This window comes from Loxodonta africana, chromosome 3 (genome assembly GCF_030014295.1).
Source record: "Loxodonta africana isolate mLoxAfr1 chromosome 3, mLoxAfr1.hap2, whole genome shotgun sequence".
Classification (NCBI taxonomy): Eukaryota; Metazoa; Chordata; class Mammalia; order Proboscidea; family Elephantidae; genus Loxodonta; species Loxodonta africana.
The window spans coordinates 11,631,525-11,654,217 of record NC_087344.1 but is presented as its reverse complement, the minus strand read 5'-3'; the positions used below and the strand labels follow the sequence as shown (position 1 = coordinate 11,654,217).

General features: G+C 54.0%; 2 protein-coding genes across 2 annotated transcripts; both read right to left on the bottom strand.

The window, feature by feature from the left end:
- Nucleotides 1-1,412: 1,412 nt before the first annotated feature.
- Nucleotides 1,413-5,464, bottom strand: ZNF358 (zinc finger protein 358). The gene is made up of 3 exons (XM_064280476.1): nt 5,425-5,464; nt 3,574-3,676; nt 1,413-3,160 (listed from the first exon to the last, which is right to left on the bottom strand). The coding sequence occupies exons 2-3, from the start codon at nt 3,644-3,646 to the stop codon at nt 1,485-1,487; spliced, it is 1,749 nt and encodes a 582-aa protein (XP_064136546.1). The 5' UTR covers nt 3,647-3,676; nt 5,425-5,464; the 3' UTR covers nt 1,413-1,484.
- A 7,858-nt stretch (nt 5,465-13,322) lies between these two features.
- Nucleotides 13,323-17,500, bottom strand: SAXO5 (stabilizer of axonemal microtubules 5). Its single transcript, XM_003421299.3, has 8 exons — nt 16,936-17,500; nt 15,970-16,076; nt 15,791-15,891; nt 15,238-15,350; nt 15,046-15,155; nt 14,434-14,635; nt 14,030-14,115; nt 13,323-13,569 (listed from the first exon to the last, which is right to left on the bottom strand). Exons 1-8 carry the CDS (start codon nt 17,498-17,500, stop codon nt 13,345-13,347), a joined length of 1,509 nt encoding a protein of 502 aa, XP_003421347.2. The 3' UTR covers nt 13,323-13,344.
- Between the last annotated feature and the right edge of the window lie 5,193 nt (nt 17,501-22,693).

Genomic DNA, 22,693 nt, shown 5'->3' with positions numbered 1-22,693 from the left:
GCATTTGTGGCCCACCAAGGGGATTGGATAGCTTGTTAATAATGCAAATAAGATGCATGGCACCCTTGTGGGAGGGACCATACAAATATGGTGTATGGAGCACTAACAAGGGATTGGTCAATGTTGCCATCCTGCTAGACTAAAATGAGCCATCCCAGAGGTGAGCAGTGTACCTCACTACCATCAAGAAGAGATAGGAGCAGAGCGCCTCCTTTGGGCCCAAGGCCCCTGTGCCAAGAACCTCCTAGTCCCAGGAGAGAAGGCTGTAACACCGGAGACAGCGCAAGATGGCAAGAAGCAGCAGCAAGCACAGCAGAGAACTAGCAGCAGCAGAACCAGGAGATGGGCAGGCGAGAGTGCAATGGGCTTCCCAGCCCATGAAGTGAGACAGCTGAGCGTCTTTGGGCAGAAGGCTTCCGGGTGGAGTAGGGTGCATCTGGGTACTTGGTGGAGTTAAAGAGCTCTGTAACACTTGCCTGAGCACGGCAGAGGCCTGGCAGAGGGGCAAGAGAAAGAGAGGCTTGCCTGCAGGTATGGCTGAGAAGTGGCTGTCTTGATCAAAGAACTGTATCCTGAGTAGTTCCTGAGCCTGAATTGTAATTTACTTCCGTAATAAGCCACATAATCGTGACTATAGTCTGTGAGTTGTGTGGCCATTGCAACGAATTACTGAACATAGCAGAGAAGTAGAGTTCGGTGGGAGGGTCTGCTGGTGTCAGAACTGGTAAAAAGATTGGAGAGTGGAGGTATGTCTGGCCTTCACCTCTGAGGGATCAGCCCTGGGCCGACGTTGATGGTGATTCTCTGTCTCCCTCGCGAAGTTAGAGGAGGCCCTGACATCCCACCATGCCATTTTTACAGTCATACCCTGCGATGGTTCTTAGATTACATATTGATATTTGTCTCCCTGTGCCCTTCATCTTGTTCCCTGCTGAGATCCCAGCATTTTGCAGATGTTTATTAAACGCGTAAACAAGCAACCGCCTTTGTCCAGCAGTGTCCCTATAACATGGCCTTTGAAGGGCAAGGGGTAGCAGATGGGGCAGAGCTAGCCACATAGCCTCACATCAGCCCACCAGGCTGCAAACATGCCAGAAATTCCACCATTCGAGTTACTCCCGTGACGGTGGTTGTCACAGAGACTGTGGCTGTGTGGAAAGGCTAAAGAGAGGGGACCCTGCCCAGGTCACCTGCAGGGTGAGTCTCCTCTTGACTAGGTGGCCAGGCCTGGGGGAGCAGAGGGGTGAGTGCGTGATGGACCAGCTGGAGAGATGTGGCTCCAGGGCCCAGAGAGGAAGCCAGGACATTGGGATCCCTGATGTATGGCTGGCCCTGGCCACACCCTCCCAACTCCTGAGGAAGGGACCTTGCATCAGGGGAGAAAGAGTAACAGGTGAACCACGACACAGAGCCAGTAGGCAGTGGGAGGATTTTACTAACTGCACACACACAACTTCCCCAGGCCCCAGATGCCGGTGTCCCCTTCAGCCATCTGGCCCCAGTAGTGCCCCCTGCTCCTGCGCCCACTCAGGACTCTCCCCGGCAGGGAGGGCTGGGCTGACAGTGTCATGGGTAGGAGAGTTGGGGTCAGGGTGGGACTCAGGGTTGGGCACAAGGTCAGGATCGGAGTCGTGACCAGGCTTAGGGTCAGAAGATCTGACAGACTCCCGGCTGGGGGAGGATCCGGAGTCAGGGCTTGGTTTGTGGCTGGGATTGGGAAGGGAGCCAAGTGCAGAGCCAGCGTCAGGGCCAAGGCCAGAGCTGGGACCAGCGCTAAGGCCGAGGCCAGAGGCGAGCACGGAGGCAGCGTTGGGACCCAGGAGGGAGACCTGACTGGGCCTCAACATGGGCACAGGGCTCAGGCCTAGGCCGGCGGCAGCTGCTGCCGCTGCAGCCGCCGCTGCTGCCGCCGCCGCGGCGCCCTCGTGCACGCGCTTGTGCTTGGTGAGGCTGGAGGCCTGGCCGAAGGCCTTACCGCAGAGCTGGCAGCGGTAGGGGCGCTCGCCAGAGTGCACGTGCAGGTGCTGCAGCAGCGCAGAGCTCTGCCCGAAGGCCTTGGAGCAGTGCGGGCAGGCGTAGGGTCGCTCGCCCGTGTGGATGCGTAGGTGGTGCTGCAGGTTGGAGCTCTGGCCAAAGGCCTTGCCGCAGTGCGGGCAGCGGTAGGGGCGCTCGGCCGTGTGCGTGCGCTGGTGCTGCAGCAGCGCCGAGCTCTGCCCGAACGCCTTGCCGCACTGTGGGCACGGGTAGGGCCGCTCGCCCGTGTGCGTGCGAAGGTGCTTGAGCAGCGCCGAGCCCTGGCCGAAGCCCTTAGCGCACACGGGGCACTTGTGGGGCCGCGGGCCGCCGTGCGTGCGCAGGTGCTGCGCCAGCAGCGAGCCGTGGCCGAAGGCCTTGCCGCACACGGGGCAGTGGTGCGGCTTCTCGCCGCTGTGGCTGCTGCGGTGCTTGAGCAGCGTGGAGCGCCAGCCGAAGGCCTTCCCGCAGGCCGCGCACTGGTAGGGCCGCGCGCCCGTGTGGATGCCGCGGTGCTGGGCCAGCGTGGCGCCGTGGCTGAAGGACTTGCCGCAGTCGGGGCAGCGGTAGGGCTTCTCGCCGCTGTGGGTGCGGCGGTGCTGGCTCAGCCCGGAGCTGCGGCGGAAGGCGCGCCCGCAATCGGGGCAGGAGAAGGGCCGTGGCGGGCTGGCAGGGGCCGGGAGCACCGCGGGACTCGTGGGCAGGACCTCAGGGGTGGCAGTGAGGCTGGAAGAGAGGGGGTCCAGGTCGGGGGTGTCGCTGTTCGGGTCGAGAACCAGAGGGACGGGGCCGATGACGTCAGGATCGAGGTCGAAACTCGAAGACGTGGGGTCGAGATCTTGGGGCTCCGAGTCACGGTTCTCCAAGATGGAGCCCGGAGCTTCGGCATCTGGGTCCAGCTCCTCCGAGACAGGCTCAAGATCTCCGTAGCTGGGGGCCACGTCTTCGGAGACAGTGTTGAGGTCTTCTGGGTCAGGCTCTGGGTCTTCAGAAACTAGGTCCAGGTCTTTGCGGTTGGGGTCCAGGTCCTCGGAGTCAGAGTCGAGCTCTTCATAAACGGCCCTTGAGCCTTTGTGGCCTGGGTTCCGGACAAGGACAGAGCGCCTCATTCCCAGCTTCGAGGTGCCGGCCTCTTCTTGGACAGGATCTACAGGGCACAACAGAGGGTAGGTGGAGCTAGTACTGGGAACCAAACCAGTTGTGGAGTCCACTCCGACTCATAGCTACCCCATGTATGTAGAATAGAACTGCAATCCATAGGGTTTTCAAGGCCTTTTGGAACCAAATCACCCGGACTTTCTTCCGTGGCACTGCTGGGTAGGTTCAAACTACCAGCCTTTCAGTTAGTAGTCAAGCTCAAACCATTTTTGCCACCCAAGGATGACTCTGGGACAAAATGGGTCTCTTGGAGTCTGGGGAGGGATGGCAGAGGGGCCCAGGCCATGCCCTAGACCTAGCTCCTGAAAACTCATGGGTCCTTCCCTTGTCTGAAACCTCAGGAAGACTCCTGACCCAGCTCAGCCAGGACAGGGAGAAGAGGGGCCCTGATGGAGCTCACACCTGGATGGAAGTCATGGGACCCAGCACTTGAGGGCTCCAGTGCCCAACGCCATGGCTCTGCCCCTCTCTGCATCCTGGGTTCCTCTCGTGGGAAGCTTGGGTCCTGTGGAGGAGAGAGCCCTAGGTTCCTATCCCGTTGATTGGGTGCGGGGAGACTCTGGGTCCCCTCTTGGGGGAAAGGGTAGGTGCCAGGATTCCTATGCTTGCCTCTGAGTACATGTCTGGATTCCTACCCCATAGTTGGGGGTACCATACTTGGGGGTTCCTGTGGGAAGGGGACATCCTGTGCTCTGGAGCCTATAGCTGGGGGATGAGAATGGGGGGGGCATTTGGTACCCCTCCCGGGTCACTAGGGGAGGGTGTGTCAACACACTGGCCTTTCCTCTTAGAAGATCCTGAATGCCAGTTTCTAGAGGGTGAGGGTGGGCAACCAATATGTGGGACCCCTCCTGGGGGCAGAGAGACACCTGGGCCCCAGCAGCCAGGAGGGTAGGAACAAGTGTCAGTATATGTGTTTTCCCTGTTGGATAGCAAATTCTGAATTCTAACCTGGAGCTGGGGGGTTCCTGTTGTCAGGCTTTGTGGAGCTAATTCCAACTCATAGCAGCCCCATGTGACAGAATAGAACTGCCCCATAGGGTCTTAGGGGCTGTGATTTTTTATGGGAACAGATTGCCAGGTCTTTTCTCTTGCAGAGGGGTGGGTTTGAACAGCCAACCTTTTGGTTTGCAGCAGAGTGCTTAACCACTGCACAGCCAGGGCTCCTTCTAGCTGGGGAGGGGAGGCAAAAATAACTTCCTGGGTTACTGGGGGGACCCCTGGACCACCTCCTAGGAAGGGGAGATTCCTGAGCCATTGGAGCATGGGAAGGGTTGTCAGGACACTAGTGTTCCTCCTAGATGAGAGGCCTTGAGTTCCAGCCCCATGGCTGGGCGGGGGTGGGGAGGGAGTGCAGAAACAATAGCTGGGGCTCCTTCTGGGAGCAGGGGATCCCAGGATTACCTGCGGGGAGGAGCTGCCTTGAACTATCCACCCATGGCTGAGGGTCAGAGGGCAGACAATAAATTGGTCTGTTGCTGGGGGGTACTGGGGGATCCTGAGCCCCAGACCCCATAGTTAGAAGTGAGTTAGCTAACTGAGAGACAGTGAGGTTCCTGGATCTCCCCACAACCCTAGAGGGTGGGTGAACAATACCTGGGCCCCATCCTGGGTTCCTGGGGGACAGGGACCATTGGATTGCCTCCTGGGGAAAAAGCTTCCTAAACTCTGGGTCTTTGAGCTGGAAGGGGGGAGGAGAAAGAGCTGGGGCCCTTCCCAAGTTCCTGGGGGGCTGGTGGACTCCTAGATCTCATCCTTGAAGACTGCCTCCTGAACTCCTGACCTCATGGCTGGAGTGGGGAGGGGGGAACAATACCTGGGCCCCCTCCTTGTTCCTGGGGGCAGGTAGACCCGCATCCCCCTCCTGGAGAAGGGGCCTCCTGAACTCCTGACCCCACTGGCTGGAGGGTCGGGGAGGACAATACCTGCCCCCCCCTCCCCGATCCTGGGCGGCATCTGGATGCCTCGAGATCGCCTCCTGGGGAGGCGGCGATCCGAGCTCCGCACCCCATAGCTAAGGGGTGCCCCCCTACCGCCCGTGGAGCCCTCCCCTCGGGACGCATCGGCAGGGAGAGCGCGCTAGGCCCGCAGGCCGCGCCGCCCTGCGCTTCGCGTCCGCGCCCGGCTCTCCCAGGCTGCGGGGGGCGGCGGCCGGGCGGGGGGCGATTAGAGGTCGGCCCGGGCCGCGCCCCACGCTGGGCCCCCGCCCCCCGGCCCGGCCCCCGCCCGCCCCCCGCCCGCGGGGACACTCACCCGGCGCCCCTGGCCCCAGCCCGGCCCGCCGCGCCCGCGCCAGCCGCCGGCGCGCCCCGGGCCCGCAGCAAGCCCCCCGCCCGCCAGCCCCGCCGGCGGCCCCCTCGGCCCAGCGGCCCCGCCAGGCGCTCCCGGGGAGCGAGAGGGGCCGGCCGAGGGCCGCAGCGGGAGCTGCTGGGACTTGTAGTTCGCCCGCGCCCGCCGCGGCCGTCGCCATCGCTGCCCCCGCCCCCCGGGCGAGCCTTTGTCCCGGCCGGGCCGCCCTGGCCGCGCGGCCGCGCCTTTGTCTGCAGCCTGCCCTCGCGCAGCCCTGGCCCCGTCCCGGAGCCTGTCCCTGGGCCTCTCGCGATCTCTGTCGCTCTCTCGGTCCCTCTCTCTATCCCTGTCCGTTTAAGCCTCGCTTTGCCTCAGTTCTGTCACGTTCTGCACCGCTGTCCTCACCTCTCTCTGTCCCTTTCTCTGTCTCCCTGGCTCTGTATCTCTGTCCCTCTCTCTGTCTCTATTTCTGTTCTTTTTCTGTTTCAGCCTCTCTTTGCTCTATTCCTGTCACCTTTTCTATTGGTATCTATCTCTTTCTCTCACTGGCTTGCTCTTTCTTGCGCTGGCTCTTACCTACCTTTGTTCAAAAAAACAGACCCCAAACACTTTCTCTCTCTCTCTCTCTCTCTCTCTGGCAGAGTCACAATGCACATAAGTGTAGTCAAGGCTCTGATAAGGCCTGCAATTAAAAAAACCTGTTCATCTTTGCTTAAGCCAGCATTTCCCCAATTTTCTTGCAACATGGAATCCTCCTTAACACCTCCCAAAGAACAGAGTTTGGGACACTCTCCCCTCGTGTGTCTGACCTCCTGCCCAGAAGATGGGTCCCTGCTGTCCCTGATGGATTCCGCGTGGCTGACGCTCCCGTGATGGTTTCTGCAGGACCTGGGCCAGGACTGGGAAGGATTCAGGGCAAGCTACCTGGAGACACAGATCCCGGCCGCCGAGAGGGAATGAAAAACAGCCCCTGCAGCTGGCAGCTGGGCCACGATGTTCTCCACTGAACATAAACAACGGTCACATAATATAAACAGTGATCAGACAAGGCCACTCTGTGCCTGTGTCTGAACCAAGATAGAGACAAGGACACTCTGCAACCACAAAAATGAATACACACCCCCCTCTCCCGACTAACATGAGTGATTGCGGCTTCTTACCAACGACACTTCCAGCCCCACTTCATCCTCCCATCTCCACGATAAAAATCACCAAAATACCCAGTCGCCACCTGCCCCCTGCTTCCTGACAGCCCCAGACTAGGGCTGGGTCCACTTTCTTCAACTCTTCTTAAAACCACCCAGTGCAAGCTCAAATCCTCTAAGAAGCCTCCTCCCACCTCCCCCCAACTCCTTCTTACTGAGACACCCCATAGTTGCCTGGTGTGTGGTCCTCCTTGCTGGAGCCAGCTAAATAAATCTAACTTTTTTTGACCATAGGTGTGTTTCTGGTGGTCTTTGGCCAGTAGATTGTAATGCCACCCACTCTGGGATACACGAGGCACTGCTGGTTCAGTGGTAGTATTCTTGCCCTCCGTGAGGAGACTCAGGTTCAATTCCAGGTCAGTGCATCCGATGCACAGCCACCATCTGTCAGTGGAGGCTTGTGTGTTCCTAGGATGCTGAACAGGTTAGCGGAGTTTCCAGACTAAGACGGACTAGAATGAAAGGCCTGGCAATCGACTTCTCAAAATCAGCCCATGAAAACCCTATGGATCACAACAGTTCAATCTGCAACTGATCATGGGGATGGCGCAGGACTGGGCAGTATTTTGTTCCCTTGTGCATGGGGTCACCAGGAGTTGGGGTCTGACTCCATGGCAGTTCACAACAACAACCCTGGAATACAGCTTCAAGCAAACCAGGCCTCCAGGAGGCTCCTCCTCTTGCCACCTGAACCTTCTAGATCTGTGTTGCACTTGTGGCCAGAAACCTGACTTCCACTTTTCTGTGGTACAGTGTGGTTAAGCACTTGGCAGCTATCCAAAAGGTTGGCAGTTGGAACCCACCAGCCATTCCAAGAGAGAAAGATGTGGCCGTCTGCATTCATAAAAGATTAAACCAAACCAAAACCAAACCCACTGCCGTCGAGTCGATTTCGACTCATAGCGACCATAGAGGACAGAGTAGAACTGCCCCATAGAGTTTCCAAGGAGCGTCTGGCAGATTTGAACTGCTGACCTTTTGGTTAGCAGCCGTAGCACTTAACCACTACGCCACCAGGGCTTCCTCATAAAAGATTACAGCCTTGAAACCCCTATGGGGCTGTTCTACTCTGCCCTACATGGTGGCTAAAGTCAGAATCAACTCGACGGCCATGGGAGCCAATAGCAGAGCTGAGCAATTTGAGACTTCGTTTGGATTATATCACTGGTTCCTCATCTGGCTACCCCCGTAATTCTCCCATCACAGCCATCACAAGTAATACTTCTGATGGCATCTGTTGTTTCTATCTGCTCAGTATCTCTTCCCCTTCCTCTGCTAACAGCATCTTGCCCACTCCTTACGGACACCCCTCTAGCACACCAGATGGAGCTGTCTAACACATCCCCCCAGTTCTACAGAATCCAGACTGAGAAATCAGAGAACTCCACCCTCAGCCACAATAATTGGATCTGAGATCAGGGCGTGATGCTAGAAACCTGAGGATCTTGTTCTTTCTCTAGGATTACGAGCAAGCCCTAAGGACTAGTCTGCCCACAGTCATCTTCCCCAGGTTTCTGGAAGAACAGTCTGCAGACTGAGATCCTATGCTAGGATACAGTGGTGAGAGTCAGACAGACGGTTGGTTGTGGCTATATTGGTTGAACCCCTGGATATAGCCAAGGCTGAAGCCAGGAGCTCTCATTCTTTCCAATACCGTGAGCCAATCAATTTCCTTGGTGCTTGAGCTAGTATTAGTGGGTTTCTGTCCCTTCTATCCATGACAGTCTTGGCTAATTTAGAAAGTAAAGGACAGAGTAGAACTGTAGGTTTTCCAAGGCTGAAAATCTTTATGAAAGCAAACACCACATCTCTTTCCTGTGAAGCAGCTGGTGGGTTTGAACCACTGGCCTTTTGATTAGCAGCCAAGCCCTTTAACCACTGCACCACCAGGGCCCCAATTTAGGAAGTAGTACTTGGCAAAAAGTGGACTTGGCAGAGCAAAGGTGGGGCAGAGGGCCAGGGCTACCACATACATGGACTATGAAGTGAATAGGGCTCCCTAGATTTGTGCAGTGTACAACCTGACCAGATGTGCAGTGCACAACCTGCCCTCTAGAAGAGCCCTCCCTGGGAAACTGGAATCCTCTGTTACGTAGAAGAAAACTGCTGATTAAATTGTTGCGTGTTTTATCTTGGGACTCTGACTGTGAGTGTGTCCTTGAGGTTGTAGCTTGAGGGACTTTGGGGGAAAACATCAGGTTGTTTGGATATGTGGGTGCATTCCTGCACCTTCAACAAGGTCTTGCAAGAAAAACACAAGCTGCCCCCATGCAGACCTTTCCCAAGCAGAGACAGACAAGCTTCTGCTTGCTTGTGTGGGGTTACTGCTGCCACAGCCAAATTCTCTGCTCCAAGCCAGAGGAGGAGGAGGCATATAATGAGGTAGGGGATAAAAGACTGGGGTTATCGGAGAACTGGGTGCGCTTGATGCCCTAGGCCACATGCAAACACTGAAGACTCCCTGACTGCAAAGGTATAACGATTACCCTTATTGGGGAGAGCCTATTAGCTGAGCCTCTCCAAGCTCAGGATTGTAACCTAGTGTAAGAAAGATGCTAAGAGGATGTGCAGACACAGATCTGTTGCTAGGAGATGGGGTCCTGCCAGGCTGGGCTCCAGACTCACAGGTCAAGGGTGAGGTCTCCAGAACCCAATCATCCAGGTCCGGACTAGTGAGCTGGACCACCCAGTCACACCGTTCTACAGTGTGGGCACAGTGATTGGTTCACAGCTGGGGATGTGATTCCAATGGGCCAATCAGAATGTTTCTTATATTTTGATCTGTTGTGGGGAACTTCTTCAGAGCCTTAGTCATAGTATTGGGGCCACCAAGCAGCTTCCTTTGCCACCTCTTGCAGAGACCTAGACTGAGAAAAGATGCAGGAGATAGAGTCCTGATGCACAACCACCCAATACCTAATTTTAGGCTTTTCTTGTTTCTAAGCCAGTAAAATCCCTTCCTGCTTGAGCTGGCTAGAGCTGGGCTTCTGTTGCAACCAAAATGAACTAAGACATTAGCAAAATGTCAGGCACCGTTTATGAGCTCCACCCCAGAGCCAGGGACTATTCCAGGCATGCTACGTTAAAAAAAAAAAAAATACACATTGTATTTCATCCTTGTGACCACCCTATGAAAGAGGAACTATGACAATTCCATTTTACAGATGAGGTAACTAAGGGTCAGAGTGTTACCCTTGCCCAGGGACGGAAATGCAGGGAAATGGCAAGTCTGAATTTTGCTTCTGGGTGATGCTTACTGTTGAAAAAGTAGCTTTCCTTTAGAAATTAATCTCAGTTTGCCATATTCAATCTTACTTACCTTGTCGTTGTTGTATGCCATTGATGGTGACTCATAGTGACCCTATATGACAGAGCAGAACTGCCCCATAGAATTTCCTAGGCTGTAATCTTTATGGGAGATCGACAGCTCTTTTCTCCCACAGAGCAGCTGATGGGTTCAAACCACCGACATTTTAGTTAGCAGCCAAGCACTTAACTGCTGCACCACCAGGGCTCATTTATCTTATTATATAAGCCTTTTTGGTTTTTGAAGATCACCTGAAATTTTTTTAAGTTTATTTTTGAGAGGAGCCGTTATAGGAGGAATAAACATAAATCAACAAAATACATTCAGAATCATCCTGATGTAGTGTCTTTCTACACCGATTAAACATTTCCAGTAAAGTTTCTCTTCATCCTTGGCAATCTAACCCAGGGCTTGTCAGTTCCATTATAAGAAAATGTTTCAAGTTATGTTGAAATCTGCCTTCTTGTAACTCCTACCCCATCTGGCATCTGAGCTGCTTTAAACCATTCCTGGAACTAGGCAGGCGCACAAGTAACCCTCAAACTGGAGCTATGTGGAACGAAAGACAAAGGAAGCTTTCTGAGCTTCCTGGCAGGCAAAGCAAAAAGGAGAAATCCTTTTGTTCTAGTTGTCTAGGCAACAGGCAGACTAGATTTATCAGGAGAGATTGATTTTGTCCTGGTAATTCTAGAATGGGTTTATTGCAGTGGTTCTCCACTAGGGGTAATTTTTCCTCTTGGGGAACATTTTTGGTTGTCACAACTGGGGGGTGAGCTACTGGCATCTAAGTGGGTAGACCAGGGATGCTGCTAAACATTCTACAATGCACAGGACAGCTCCCATAACAAAGACTTATTCAGCCCAAAGTGTCAATAGTACTGAGACTGAGAAATCCCAGAGTGTCTGCTCGTCATGTTTAGAGCAGGCAAGCAGAAGGGGGATCTGCAGCCAGCAGACATAGACACAGCCAAGAGGGCCATCTTGTCCTTGAAGAGCCAAAAGCTGGGTTCCTTCCTGTGGAAATGGCAACCTGGCCTCGAAGATCTACCACACTTGGAGAAAAGTTTCCTGGCTGGGCTTCAGGTTAGTTTCTAGTGGCCCAGTGGGTTGGGAACCTTGATCTTTGAGGGTTTTACTCCAGGGCCAGAAAGTCAGAACCATCAAAACATGTCCATTCTCCAAAACTGGGTGCTCAATAGGCCTTGGGCATGGCCATCAAGTCCCACTCTATCCCAGCTGGATTCTCCATGCTGACCTCTTCAGGAGCCAGGCATTTGAGGTGGGGTACTGTCCAAGGGATTGGTCCTTAATAATTTTCCTAAGCCCTGTCAACCACAGGCTTCAGGGACCCATTCCATTCTTCTCCTTTTGACCCTGTCATTTTGTTCCTGACTGGAAACCTACACCCTTGGGTCTTGTCATGTTCTAATGTTGTTGTTGTTGGGTGCCATCGAGACAATTCTGACTCATAGCGACCCTACAGGACAGAGTAGAACTGCCCCATAGGGTTTCCTAGGCTGTAATCTCTATGAGCACCCGTGGACGCAGCAGTCAAGAAATCAAATGATATATTGCAGTGGGCAAATTTGCTGCTAAAGACCTGTTTAAAGTGCTAAAAAGCAAAGATGTCACTTTGAGGACTAAGGTGTGCCTGATGCAAGCCATGGTACTTTCAGTTGCCTCATATGGGTACAAAAGCTGGAAAATGAATACGAAAGACAGAAGAAGAATTGAATTAAGGTGTTGGAAAAGAATATTGAATAAACCATGGACTGCCAGAAGAACAAACAAATCTGTCTTGGAAGAAGTGCAGCCAGAATACTCCTTAGAAAGGAAGATGGTGAGACTTTGTCCCACATACTTTGGACATGTTATCAGGAGAGACCAGACCCTGGAGAAGGACATCATACTTGGTAAAGTAGAGGGTCATGGAAAAAGAGGAAGACCCTCAATGAGATAGATTGACACAGAGGCTGCAACAATGGGCTCCAATAGCAATGATTGTGAGGACCGCACAGGGCTGGGTGGTGTTTTGTTCTGTTGAACACAGAGTCACTTTGAGTCGGAACCGACCCGATGGCACCTAACAACACAACAGTCTTTACGGGAGCAGATCACCAGGTTTTTTCTCCTGTGGAGCCACTGATGGGTTGGAATCGCCACCAATCTTTCAATTAGCAGCTGAGTGCTTAACTGCTGCACCACCACGGATCCTTTATGTCCTAATAACTTTTGGCAATTTACCCTGGATCCAACTCTGACCCAGCCAGCACCACTCAGCTTCTCTGCTGTGTCCACCCCGCCCTGCCTTCTCTCCCTTCCCCCTCCTCACCTTCATCCTCAGAAAGGAAGGGCCCCTCCCAGATCACCCACTACACAATGCTGACAGGAGTGTGCGTTTCTGATTTATAACAACCTAGTGAAAGAACTGCATTGGTGATTCAGTGGTAGAATTCTCACCTTCCAAGTGGGAGGCCTGGGTTCGATCCTAGCCAATGTATCACATTGGCAGCAGCCACCACTTGTCTGTCAGTGGAGGCTTGCATGTTGCTTTGATACTGAGCAGGTTTCAGCGGACCTTCCAGACTAAGACTAGGAAGAAAAGTCTGGCAGTCTACTTCTGAAAATCAGTCCATGCAAGCTCTATGGATCACAATGGTTCAATCCATTATGCATGGGTCACCATGAATTGAGGGCTGACTCAACAGCAGCTAACAGCAATTTAGAGATGAACCAACTGAGGTTCAGAGGCTTGCCCAAGGTTACTACCCAGGGTGTACAGGAATCAGGTTTGAACTCTGTCCATCCAAGCCCAGGAACCCTGGTGGCGCAACAGTTAAGTATTCAGCTGCTAACCTAAAGGTTGTGGTTTGAGCACCCCATGGCTCCATGGGAGGACAGATCTGATGATCCGTTTCTATAAAGATTACAGTCAAGAAAAACTGCCCCTTTATGGGGAAGTTCTACTCTGTCGCATGGGGTCGCTATGAGTCAGAAAAGACTTGACGGCACCCAACAACAACAACCATCCAGCCCCAGGAGCCTGTCTTCTTGAAACCTCATTACTCTGTCTCTGTCCAGCACTGACCCCATACTCTCCACGCCAACCAGTGCTTGCCTCCACTGCCTGACACCTTACACGGAGTCCTACTGCTGAGCCTTTGCTGGAGTGGCCTTCCTGCCCAGAGCGGGGTGACCCCAGGGTCTGCAGAAGTGCCTGGACATCCACGGTTTTCTCAGTGAAGTCATTCCCTATCTGTACAGCTCTCTCTATAGGCTCTGCCCCTCTTGAATGTCTGGGTGGTGGTGGGGGTGGTGGTGGGGGTGGGGGGACTGTTGTGGAAGGAACCATGGATGTTGCCAAGGTGGTGTTTATTGCTGACTGTGGCATGGGTAGACGGGAGTCTGAGGGGCTCGAGGGTCCTCCCTTTCCTCGCAGCCCATCCGGTGAGGTGTACCCAGGAGCACATGGCTCTCCTGGAAGTTGCCCCAGCTCAGCTTCACAGGGCCCTGGTACTTGTAGGGAAACTCCTCCTGGTAGCGGGTAGAGAAGACTCGCTGTCCACCCAGCGGGTGTTCTATGTGGCTGTACTTGCACTGTGGAGACAGGGTGGGCAGCCTGGCTGGGCAGCCTGGAGGGCAGGTGATCCACCCAGGCCACCCTGTGGTGCCCACGCACCTTGGAAGCTTCCAAGGGGAGAGGCTGGGCCAGATTTGGCTGGTGACTGGGTCCCAGGCTGGTCTGACCCCAGAGCTGAATGAGAAGCTGGAGCGAAACTGGAGGTGGCTCTGGAGTGACCACAGGGCTGGGGTGACTCTGGGCAACCCTGGGCTGATCCAGAGGTGAAGATGCCTTTCAGCTGACGCTGACCCTGGGGTGAGCTAGGATGACATTAAGATGACCTGTGCCCTGGGGTGACCCTACAGTGACCATGCGCTGGCTCTGCACTACCTCCGATTCTAGAGAGACCCTATAACTGTCCTGCAACAACCCTGGTAACCCTACCCTGATTTGGAGCTGACCCAGTCAGGGGTGTACCCCTTCGTCATTCCTCACCTGCTGTAGCAGCTCCTCAGTCATGGGGGCTGGAGCTATTCTGTGCGGCTTCAGCATCTTCTGGTTCATGGTTAAAAAATCTGGCTCTGGACATTTGAGTGGGGGTGGCTGAGTTGAGGGATGAAGGGAGATGAAGCAGGGCCAAGGGGGCGGGCCTTGGAAGCCTAAGGTGGGGGAGGGTTCTGGGGCAGTGCCAGTGGCGGGGCCATGGCCTGGGGCTGGGCCACAGCCTCTAGGGGCAGGGTTGTCCCCGGTGGAGTAGGGATCCTGACAGATTCAGGCCGGATATGGACCTTCAGGAGGTGAAGCCAGAGTCAGGGAGTGGGCGGGGCGGCACTGGCTGGGGGCAGGGCCAGAGCCATGGCAGGGGTGGAGCTTCCCCGAGGGGGCGGGGCCGTGCTCACTGCCTGTGCCCTTTGGCAAGTTGCTCTCCAATAGGTGGAGGTTGAGCGCTTTCAGTGGACGCTGCGGCTCTGGGGCTAGATAGTCCGAGCCCATCGAAGTCTGGAAGAAGTCTTTAAACAGCGAAGCCTCACCTAGAGTCACGTGGCTCTGCAATTTCTCGTGGGGCACGTGGCGGCTGGGTGGCGGGTTCAGGGGCGGCGGCTGTAGGACCACATGGCATCTGGGAGCTACCGTGTTGGATGTCCCGAGGCCCTGGTCCGCCCTGTGTGACCTTGGACAGCTCCCTCGCCCTCTCTGGGCCCCCTGGGAGTTAGTACTGTTTCCTCATTTTACTGACAGAGCCACCGAGGCCCGGAGCGGTTAAGAGACTTACCCTAGATCACTCAAACAGATCAAGGAGATTCCCGCATACATGCCAAGCTCACTCCCACCCCAGGGCCTTTGCACCTGCTATTGGCTGTGCTCCGTGGAAACTGTATGGAGCAGTTCTACTCTGTCCTATAGGGTCGCTATGAGTCGGAATCGATTCGACAGCACTGGGTTATTGGCTTTGCTATGAAGGCCTTTTCTCCAATGGGCCCTGTCGCCTTCTCCCCATCCCGCTGACCTACCTGGCCGAGGAAGAACTGCGTGGAGGTGGTGAGGCTGCCCGGACCGGGGCGCTGGTTCCCTTCCAGGATGTGGGAGAGTGGAGTCCTGTCATGGCCGAGAACAAAAGGCTCTGCCAACGGCAGAGTCGATGCTTAGGCACTCCGGACAGCGGACATCAGTGAGAGGGGCAGGGGCGGGCAGCGGGATCTCACCTAGCTCTCGGGGGTAGAAGTGCTGGGTCTTGGTGGTGGTGTCGTGGAAGAGGCCATCTCCAGGACGAATATTCACATTGTGGATGTGGGCTGCGGCCTGAGCCTTGTCATACCTGCAGGAGAGGTGACAGCCACCAGGCCGCAGGAGGGCGGATCCGGGTGGGGGAGGGCTTAGGGTTGCTGAAGTTGGATAGGGGCGGAGCCCGGGAGCAGGGGCGGAGCCAGGGTGGTCCTAAGATGGCCAGAGGCGGGGCCAGGTTGGAAGAGTCTGGGGGCCGGGCCAGCTAGGGTAGGCTTTCTGGTCAGGGGGTGGAGCAGGAGTCTGACAGTAGGCAGGAGTTTGGGTTGGGTCAGGGTCCAGACAGAAAAGAGGGGGCCATGGCCTGGGAGGAGGCCGGGCCAGAGCGAAGGTTGCCTAAGAGCCTAACCACGGAGCGCTAATGGTGGAAGATGCGGCACAGTAAGGCCCTGCCCTGCAGATGGATAGAGATACACCCCACATGCCGCTGAGAGCCCTTTGTCCATCTCGTGGGAAGCCATGGTCCCTTTGTACCTGTCTGGGGGCAGACCCTGGGGCCTGTAGGCCTGTTTCTGCTCAGAGCACATGGGCCCATAGCCAATCTTGCAGTCTCCCAATTCCACACTGGAGGAGGCCTGTGGGCAAACAGGGTTGGGATGGTCAGGGAAGCCCATAGTCGCCCTCCCCAGCAGCCCAGCCCGGCCTTGATTTACCCTCTTACACATGGAGGCGGGTGGCCCCGGCAACGCCTGGAACTGTTTGAGGTAGGAAGTCCTGTAGGCCTGTCTCCTGTGGTCCCCCTTGAGTGGGCTGGGGCCTACTGAGGGTGGGCAGGAGAGGAGAGAGATGAAGTCCAGCGTGGGGCTGATTCCCTGCCATCTCAGGTCTGGGAAGGGGAGCTAGGCAGTAATGACCCCGTCTAACCTGAAGGCCGCCAGAAAAACCACCAAAATAATAACAATAACAGCAATAACGACCAAGTATGGAGCCAGGTATCTACGTTAAGTGCTTTCTCACTTCATCCTTGAGGCTGGATTTCCTCCATTTTACAGCCTCTCAGGCTCAGAGAGGTTAAGCGACTTGACAGAAATCACAGAAGTTAGGAGTTAGAACTGAGAGTAATATCTGGGTGTGACAGTCCCTGAGCTCAGCTTGGAGGGACACCAGCTAGTGACTCCCGGCAGAAAAGCCCTGGAGTCACAGAATTGGAAAATCATGCATGGCGGCTACTCTTTGTTGAGCGCTCGCTGTATGCCAGGCATGTAGTGCACTCCTGGCTACTTGGGCTTCACCAGCTCCTCTGGAGTGGAGCCCTGTTATTGCACCCATTTTGCGGATGAAGAAACTGAGGTTTGCAGGGGTCAACTTGCTCAGACTCACACAGCTCCCAAAGTGACAGGACTCAGGCGGAGATACTTAGCAGATTTGTCTGACCCCAATATGGACATACGGGCTGGATCATTATCTGTGGCGGTGGCGGTCCTGTGCACCGTAGTATGTTGAGCAGCCTCCCTGGCCTCCACCCCCTCCATGTAGCACCTTCCTGCCAGTTGTGACAACCAAAAATGTCTTCAGACATTGTCAAACATCCCCTGGGAGACCGAATCCCCTTCTCCCCTCCGACTTGAGAATCGCCCAGGGTTAAGCCAATCGCCCCGGCTGCCCGGGCGCGCGCTCACCGAGGTGGTAGCAGGGTGCGCGCGGCTGCGGGCAGGCATCGTGTGGCGGGAAGAGGTCCCGGTGCGTGGTGGGAGGAATGCCCAGCTTGGCGCGGTCGCCAGGCGGCACCGAGTCGCCGGCGAAGTTGAGGCGCGCCCCGGGGATGCGCTCGCTGGCTCGCGCCGGCAACTCAGGCCAAACGTAGGCGGCGCGCGCGCTGGAGACGCTGGGACCGGCATGCGCGTCCGCGTGCATGCACAAGTTGGTGACCTGCATGGCGAGCGTGCGCTCCCTTGCCAGATGGTCAGACAGCGCGGACTCGGGCGGCGGCGGCTGGAACGCGCGGTGCGACTCCGACAGGCGCTCGTGGAGCTCCCAGCACGCCTCCTGCGGGAAAAGGGACGCGCGCGGCGGCTGGCGGCACGGCGGCAGGCGGGTGACGCCGGAGTAGGCCGGGAAGTCCCGGCGCGACGTAGAGTGCATGGCACCCTTGTGCAGCCGCGGGTCCGGCCCCAGCGCGAAGTGCGAGGCCTTGAGGAAGTCCTGCAGGGGCAGCCGATATGGCGGGAGAGCAGTCGCGGCCATCGCAGGACGTGATGTCACCTGCGAGGGAACGAAGACCAAGGAGACCAGGAGCTAAACGAGTGCCCACCGAGGACAATGCCTCCTTCCTGTGTGCCAGGCACTGGGCACAGCCCTTAAGGGAAGTAAAGATATGAATAATCATAGCAATCATTTAGTTGGCTCCTACTGCTTTTTTTTTTACTGCATGCCAAACACTGTTCTAGGCCCTTGGAGAGACATCAGTTAACATACCAAGAGCCCTGCCTTTGTGAAGTTTATAATGCGGCAGGCAGGAGATAGACAATAACGAATAAATAGAATAAAACCAGTTGCAAAGGAAGGAGGTGATAAGTGCTAATAAAGGAGCCCTGGTGGCACAACGTTTAAGCGCTCGGCTGCTAACCGAGAACCGGGCAGTTGGAACCCCCCAGCGGTTCTGCGGGAGGAAGACCTGGCAGTCTGCTCTTATAAAGTTTACAGCCTAGAAAAAGCCCTATGGGGCAGTTCTACTCTCACATGGACTCGCCATGAGCCGAAAATCAACTGGATGGTACCGAGCAACAACAGTAACAAGTGCTATGGAAAAGAAAAGTCTGGCAGAGTAGCAGGATGGGAATTTGGGGTCTGGAGGGTTGCGATTTTAGGTAGGGTGGTCAGGGAAAGCCTCACCGAGATGACAGTTGAACGAAGACCTGAAAAGTGTGTGTGTGGTGGGGGGGGGGGGCATTTGACTCCCTGAGGGACCAGCATTTCAGGCAGAGGAAACAGCAGGTGCAAAGGCCCTGAGGCTTCAGCAGAGTGAGCAAGAGGAAGAGTGGTAGGCAAAGAGATTGGAAAGATAATGGGGGCCAAGTCCCTGAAGGCCTTGGCTTTTTCTCTGAGTGAAGTGGGAGCCATAGTAGGGGTTGGAGCAGGAGAGGTGCATGTTATACAAAAAAAAGTGTATCCTTGCCAGCATTCATTGAACACTCACTTGTGCACATTTTCAGCAAATGAACCACTATTTTACAGATTAAGGAGGTTGTCCTTTGCTCAAGATTTGAATCCAGGACTCTGATTTTAGAACCCCGCAGACCTAACCATTGCATTCTACAGTTTGTTGGGGATGGGAACCCTGCTCCTCACCCTCAGGCAAGGCCATTGCCCTCTCCTTCATGTCTAGAAACCGCTACTGTCCTTCTGCCCAAGCCTGGCCCTGCAGCCTGGGCTAAACCATTCTAGATGCCCCCTCTCTGCCCTCAAATTATCTGAGGTCTGCTTACCTCCCACTGCCCTTCTCTGACCTTCATCTCCAGGCTCCCAGCGCCCCAGTTGGCCAGCCTCGGACTTTGCCTTTGCTCAGAGTAGAGGTGTCTCTCCCACCTTCCTCCCTGGCCCTCAGGACCCTGGCTGCCCACCAGCATCCCTGGGTTAGGCTCACCTCCTGCAGGAAGCCCTGCTGGATGACTTCAACCCACAAACACTTGCTCATGCCCATCTCTTTAAAAACATGCATCAAGCGTTTTAACAAAACCCCAGTTCTCTAGTGTCTAGGTTTGCTCCTTTTTCTGTCATTTTACCACCTGGAATAGTTTGGAATCAAGAAGATTTAAAAAGAGTTTATGGGCACATCTGGCCACTGAGATTTACTAGCTGGCTGTTATGGGTTGAATCGTGTCCCCCCTAAAGATATGTGGAAACTTTAACCTCTGGTACCCGTGAATGTGAACTTGTTTGGAAATAGGTCTTTGGAGACATCAGTTAAGAAGAGGTCATGCGAGAGTAGTGGGTCCAAATCTCATTTGAGTGGTGTCCTTATTAAAGGAAGAGTGATACCATGTGATAATCGAGGCAGAGACTGGAGTGAAGCATCTACAAGTCAAGGAACTCCACAGATTTGTGGGGAACCACCAGAAGCTGGAAGAGGCCAGGAAGGATCGTCCCCTAGAGCCTTCAGAGAGGGCATGGCCCTGCTGACAACCTTGAATTTGAACTTCTAGCCTCCAGTCGTTTGAACAAAACAAGGGGATACCGCGTGGTTTAAAGTCAGGAAAGGTATGCATCAGGGTTGTATCCTTTCACCATCCCTATTCAATCTGTGTGCTGAGCAAATATATCTGAGAAGCTGGACTATATGAAGAAGAACGTGGTGTCAGGATTGGAGGAAGACTCATTAACAACTTGTGTTATACAGATGATACAGCCTTGCTTGCTGTAAGTGAGGGGGACTTGAAGCACTTACTGATGAAGACCAAAGACTGCAGCCTTCAGTATGGGTTATACCTCAGCATAAAAAAAAAAAAAAATCCTCACAACTGGACCAATAAGCTACAACGTGATAAATGGAGAAAAGATTGAATTTGTCAAGGATTTCATATTATTTGGATCCACAATCAATGCCTGTGGAAGCAGCACTCAAAGGATGTATTGCATTGGGCAAATATGTTGCAAAAGACTTCTTTAAACTGTTGAAAAGCAAAGACATCACCTTGAGGACTAAGGTGCGTCCGACCCAAGCCATGGTGTTTTCATTTGCTTCACACGCATGCAAAAGCTGGACAATGAGTAAGGAAGATAAAAGAAGAATTGATGCCTTTGAATTTTGGTGTTAGCAAAGAATATTGAGTATACCGTGGACTGCCAGAAGAATAAACAAATCTGTCTTGGAAGAAGTGCAACCAGAATGCTCCTTGGAAGGGAAGATGGCTAGACTTCATCTCACGTACTTTGGACATATTATCAGGAGGAACCAGTCCCTGGAGAAGGACATCATGCTTGATAAAGTAGAGGATCAGCGAAAAAGAAGTCCCTCAATGAGATGAATTGACACAGTGGCTACAACAACGGGCTCAAACATAGCAATGATTGTGAGGATGGTGCAGGACCAGGCAGTGTTTCGTTCTGTTGTACATAGCGTTGCTACGAGTCAGAGCCAACTTGAGGGCACCTTACAACAACAGCCTTCAGAGCCAACTTGAGGGCACCTTACAACAACAGCCTCCAGAGCCGTGGCAGAGTGTGTTTCTGTTCTCTTAAGCCACCCAGTTTGTGGTACTTTGATAAAGCAGCCCAAGGAGAGGAATACAACAGATGTTAAGGATTGAATTGTGTCCCCTCCCCCCCCCCCGCCACAAAATATGTGTTGGAATCCTAACCCCTATACTTATGGACGTAATCCTGTTTGGAGACAGGTTTTTCATTGTTATGTTAATGAGATTCTATCAGTGTAAGAAAGATGTGTCCTGACGCTACTTACAGTTTCATGTTATGTTGTTGTTGTGTGCCATTAAGCAGATCCCGACTCATAGCGACCCCATATGACAGGGTAGAACTGCCCTACAGGGTTTTCTAAGCTGTAATCTTTAGGGGAGGAGATTGCCAAGTCTTTCTCTTGCAGAGCCGCTGGGTGGGTTCAAACTGCCAACCTTTTCGTCAGCAGCTGAGTGCTAAACCATTTCGCCACCAGCGCTGGCTCCTTGCTTCATGTTAGGGAGCAGCAGGGACTCAGAGGTCAGCAAGCAGACACGGGAAGACAGAGGCAAACAAGTTTACAAGCTCAGCAACTCCAAGGTTTGCTGGCTACTAGAGGCTGAAATCGGAGCCCTGCTGGTGCTGTGGTTAAGAGCTCGGCTGCTAAACAAAAGGTCGGTGGTTCGAATCCACCAGCTGCTTCTTGGAAACCTTATGGGGCAGTTCTACTCTGTCCTACAGGGTTGCTATGAGTTGGAATCCACTCAACAGCAACGGTTAACAGTTAGAGCCTGAAATCAGGAGCCCTGGTGCTACAAGCAGTTAAGCGCTCAGCTGCTGACCAAAAGGCTGGCGTTTCATACCCACCCAGTAGCTCTGTGGGAGAAAGACTTGACGATCTGCTCTTGTAAAGATTACAGCCTAGGAAGCTCTAGGGAGAAGTTCTACTCTGTCACATGGAATCGATAGGGATCGGAATCAACTCGACGGCACCCAGCAACAGCGACAACAAGAAGCTGAAATACAAAAAAGGACCTCTCCCTCCAGCTGGTGCCCAGCATTCAGACTTCTAGCCTCCAGAACTGGGAGAGAGTAAACTTCTGTTCTTTTAAGCCACTCAGTTTGTGGCACGTTGTTTTGGCAGCCCAAGGAAACTCATGCACCAGATAACCTTGAATAAGTAATTTATCTTCCATGAGCTTCAGTTTCCTCATCTATACATTGGGAACAAGGACAGCATACCTACCTCAAGGGGTGGCATGAGGACTTAGGAGTCTTGGAAAATGCCCTGGTAATGAACCTGGCCCTCTCTTCTCTCTCGGTGCCTGGTCTCCCAGAGAATGCTCACATGCTCCTTCCAAGACTACAACCAAGGGTTGGGGCCCAGCCCAGCCTACTGTGACCCCAAGAGCTTCCCCTGAGAATGCTGTCACAATGGTCACCCAGCAACCGTGGAACCTGGCTAGGGGAAGATCAGGAGGGAGGCCAGAGAACCTGGGTTTGAATCCTGGCTCCTAAGAGCATGAGGGCCCCTTGCAAGTGATTTGACTTCTTAGATCCTCAGTTTTGTCACCTAGAAAATGGAGCTGGAAGTGGTAACCACTTCAGAAAGGTACGGTGAGGATTTGATGAAATAGCCTGCCGGCATCTATTATTATTATTTCCTAAGTTTTCCTGCTCCTGCTTCTCTGCCGCATAACACTCCCCACACAGGAGGGGGTGGCCTCTCTGAGTCACTTCACCCCTTAATGTTGTTCCAAGTTACCCTTTAAAGGTGTCTATGCCCTCCAGCCAAAGACCACCAGGGACACTCCTGTGGGTGGACAAATTCTGGCTTATTGTTCCTTACCACCAGGCAAAAGAGGGAGACCCTTGATGAGATGGACAGACATAGTGGCTGCAACAATGGGCTCTCAAGCATAACAATGATTGTGGGGATGGCACAGGACTGGGCAGTGTTTTGTTCTGGGTTGCTATGAGTTGAAACTGACTCAGAGGCACCTTACAACAACATTCATTACCTCCAGGGAGAGCGCACAACAGGCAGAACCATGGGGAGTCTTAGTAAGAGGGTGTTGTTACCTGATGTAGATTTGGCCACTGACTCATGGTGACTCCATGCACAACGGAATGAAATGTTGCTCTGTCCTGCGCCATCCCCATGATCGGTTGTGGATTTGACTGTTGTGATCCATAGGGTTTTTTTTTTTTAATAATTTTTATTGTGCTTTAAGTGGAAGCTTACAAATCAAGTCAGTCTCTCAC